This window comes from Glycine max, chromosome 7 (genome assembly GCF_000004515.6).
Source record: "Glycine max cultivar Williams 82 chromosome 7, Glycine_max_v4.0, whole genome shotgun sequence".
Classification (NCBI taxonomy): Eukaryota; Viridiplantae; Streptophyta; class Magnoliopsida; order Fabales; family Fabaceae; genus Glycine; species Glycine max.
Genome location: NC_038243.2, coordinates 17,700,174 through 17,704,428, shown reverse-complemented (window position 1 = coordinate 17,704,428; position 4,255 = coordinate 17,700,174). Strand labels below are relative to the sequence as shown.

The 4,255-nt window shown below is 32.1% G+C and overlaps 1 protein-coding gene across 1 annotated transcript; it reads left to right on the top strand.

Annotated features, from left to right (window-relative positions):
* The first annotated feature begins 335 nt into the window (after positions 1–335).
* LOC106799253 (F-box/kelch-repeat protein At3g23880) lies at positions 336–1,493 on the top strand. Its single transcript, XM_014777448.3, has one exon. The coding sequence runs from the start codon at positions 336–338 to the stop codon at positions 1,491–1,493; it is 1,158 nt and encodes a 385-aa protein (XP_014632934.1).
* Positions 1,494–4,255: the final 2,762 nt, after the last annotated feature.

The following is a 4,255-nucleotide window of genomic DNA, read 5'->3' as shown; positions in this document are numbered from 1 at the left end:
CGGTAGGAGCTCCTATTATATATGTACTTCCTAAAGATGCATGTATATAATGTCCTATCTATGTGATAACTACATTTGAGTGTTTTTTTTTTCAATATGATATTTTTGTAATATATGAGATTTTTTTATTTTATAAAAATTAATAGAAAATATTTTTTATTAATGACCTAAAATTTAAGTTTTAATTATTTTATTCTTAAATTCATGTAAATAAATGAATGGGACGATGGAGAATAAGTGAAGCAACCCTAGGGATGAAGCAACAACCCTAGTTGGAAAAGTAACCTAAAACGTTGGAGAAGATCTAAGATGCATTTGGAAGAAGCGGTAAGAGCATGAAGAACCACAGTCTTCCTCTGGAGTTGATAGAAGAAATTCTACTGAGGTTGCCTGTAAGATCCATCTTGCGTTTCAAATGCGTGTGCAAGTCATGGTTTTCTCTCATCTCCGAACCCCAATTCGCTGTTTCCCATTACGACCTAGCCGCCACACCCACCCATCGACTTCTTCTCAGATCAGACTATTATTTCTACGCTCAATCCATCGACACAGACACACCGCTTAACATGCACCCCACCACAGTGAATTTACTTCTCCCCCCTCCATCACCTCCACGCGATCCCGGCCCCAGCAACTTCAACCATTACTACGATTCTCGCTTTCAACCCGAGATTCTGGGTTCATGCAGAGGGTTTTTACTTTTATACTACATCACCCGCAGAGAAATCATTCTATGGAACCCCTCAATTGGTCTCCATAAACGAATCACGGACGTTGCATATAGAAACATAACCAATGAGTTTCTCTTTGGCTTTGGGTATGACCCATCAACAGATGACTATTTGCTTATTCTCGTTTCCACGTTTTTTATAACTCCTCCAGAAGTCGGGCTCCATGTTTTCTCCTTCAAGACTTGCTCATGGAAGGAATACTACCCTAGTCTTTCGTATGATGATTGCGGCAATAAATGCAGAGCTGGGTCGCTGTTGAACGGGGCTCTTCATTGGTTGGTTTTCTCTAGGGATAAGAAGAGGCATGTGATCATTGCTATTGATCTGATACAAATGATTTTATTTGAGATTCCACTGTTGGATAGTTTAATTTCCGAAAAATATCTAATAGATTGTTTAAGAGTAATAGGAGGATGTCTCGGCGTGTGTTGCTGGGTCCAAGAACGTGAAGTCACTGAAATATGGGTGATGAAAGAATACAAAGTGCAATCATCTTGGACTAAGTCCTTTGTTATTCCGAATTATGATGAATACATTCACTTTTCCCCCATATGCATCACCAAAGATGGTGGAATTTTTGGATCAAATAATGGAGGGAAATTTTTAAAACTTAATAAAGAAGGAGAGTGGCTTGAGGAACTCCTATATGGTCATTACGAATGGTCGTACTGTCATAATCTACAGTCTGCTTTGTATAGAGAGAGTCTACTGTTGATCCCTGGTGTCATTGGAGAAACGAGTGAGGATGATGACCAGAAATAACAAACAAGAAAATCAGGTTATGCATTGTTCTCCAATCCCTTTCACTGTTGCATTCTTATATAATTTGTTCATTTTGCATTATGCATGGGAAAAGTTACATGCTGAATGTCAAGTATGTGAAAAAGCATTCTTTCACCTATTTTCTACACTCCCCATCTCTGCTGATAATACTTCATTTTATATTTTTAAAATTAAATGATGCATGAAACTAAATGGAAATAGTTTTGTTTGTGGTGGATTCAATTTACCTTATTTGGATAAAAAAAAACAGATAGACCTCCATGTTGGATATATATATATATATATATATATATATATATATATATATATATATATATATATATATTAAAACTTGTTTGGATTCTTATTTATTTTAATATTTAATATTAAGACTAGATTATCAAATGAAATTTATTGTATTTTACTTGACTTACTTATTTTGTTTATAATATTTTGTTGAATATTTAAAGTATTTCGATTATAATTTTTACTTGGATTATTGTGATTAGTAAATTTTAATCTCATATTAAAATGTTTTAATTAATTTTAATTTATTTTTTCAAGCACAAATTAAAAAGAGAGTGTGTATTTTTCTTTATATTAAATTTAATAAAGTATTATACGAATTTTCAAAGTTTCACCGTATAGTCATTAAATTCTCTTTATATATAATATTTATTATAAAATATATTTTTTAATAGACGGGTAGTTCAAACCAGGCCAAACCTAAAAAAAAAATTATGCATTAGGTCACACCAAGGTTTATAACTTTAATTCAGGCTAAGGTTAGGCCTAATCAAGCCTAACCTAGCCTAAGCCACAATAATCAAAGGCGATTTGAATGAAAAATTGTATATAAAAAAAAAAAAACAAACTAATGTTTAGAGTAAAAAAAGAATAGGATTTCCCATGAGATTTTATAGTATATTCATGTTGCTGTTAAAATCCCGGAGAATTTCCAATTAATATTCTAAGATTTGCTAGTATTTCCTGCAGGCCACAAAATATTGAACTCACTTTTCTACAAATAAATGGTGACAGCGCTACCAGAAAGCATAGCACTTGGAAGAGAATGGCATGTGTCTATGATATTCAACAATCTTGTGTTAATAAATATGCAGAACTAGTGTTTATTTTAGTGTTGATTTCACTAGAGTTAAAGTATCAACAGACTTTACATTTTAATTATGCTTGGAAGTAGGGGTTAGAAATTCTTAGTTGGTGTTATACATGCTATGTAGTGCCTTTATCTTTATTTCTCTCTTAATGTTATGATGCTTGCAATTTGTTTCACTGAGGCTCTTTTACATAGTTTTCAGATTCAAACCATGCTTATTTGATTACTTCCCTCTATTTTCCCAACTCCATAACCAATCTCTCAGCCCTGATCTCACTAATTAATAACCCCATATATAACCAGGAGTTCCCCAACCATCCTTGGTATAATCCATACTTGAAAGATTGCGGTAATCTTTTTTACACTATAGAAAGGGGAAAGTGAAAACACCAATTCTGACTGTGGCTTCTATAAATTTAATAATTTTATTCGCTTTCAGTACATACATACAACATAATTTAGGGTTTAATTCTTTCACGGTTTCCTTAACCTCAAAATTGAGTGAAAAATTAAATGGTGATATTTAAATTCTTGAATTTTTTTCACTCATACAAAATCTCCATATGAGAAACCAAGATTGCAGTCAAATTGATAAATTAAAGTTGGCAAGTTATTTTCTCTTGAAAAATCAATAAAAATGGGGGAAATTAGATTCTTTTTTAGGTGGGAAAATTTGGTTGGTTTTTAACACCTTAATAAGGAATCGTCAATATGCTATCTGTTTAGTTTAATGCATCATGTTGTCTTCGAGGAAGTTTCCTTCTTGCCATATGTGATTTTGTTGCTAAAAACAAAATCTACGCTTCAACTTCCTTCCAATGACAAAACTCAATTATTTCTCAAAAAGCACATATATACTAAATAATTCGAAATTTGGTAAAATTTTGCTCTAAATCGAATTGAATCTACTCATTACCATACTCCACGTACGATGTATGCATATTGCATGGTGTTATTTTTTATGATAAACCTGTTGGCTTGTATTTCAAATCCGTACTAGTTAGCAGGAGATTCTATTATTGAATCTAGGGGCACTTCTAAACATCTATTTGTTTTGTTATTCACGTTAATTAGCTTCAAATAAGACATCTCAATCTACATCTCGGTATCATAATCAGAAATGATCATTTCTACAACTCCTCAAGGATTTAGAAAATCACATAAATAACAGCAATTGACAAGATTGAATCTCTAATATTACAAAATCACATTTATTACCAATTCATGACTAATGTGTAGACTTTTTTTTATTACAAACAATACAAATGATATATTGACAATGTCCAAGAAGATAAAGGAGATAACTAGCTAGGAAATCCTATATATATATATATGATAGCACTGAGAGCTGAATTTAAAATTTCATACATATCACTTCAAACCCTATCATTAAGCTGATTCTAATAATTTTTTTTAGAATGTGTTTGGATGAAACAATTTAAAATTTTAAAGGATTTTAAATTATGAGAATTTTAAATACTTTAATTTAAATTCTTTTATTTTTAAAATTCTGTGTTTGGATACAATCTTGCTCTTTAACTATCACAAAATTACCACTAAATGACAGTCCCAGATTTCAGCTGCTTGATCGCGATGTCATTTTGGTCGAGGAAGCTGCGGTAGACGGAGCCGAAGCCTCCCTCAC

Excerpts from the sequence above, each read along its gene's own strand:
- LOC106799253 (XM_014777448.3), top strand. The coding sequence starts at position 336 with ATGAAGAACCACAGTCTTCCTCTGGAGTTGATAGAAGAAATTCTACTG.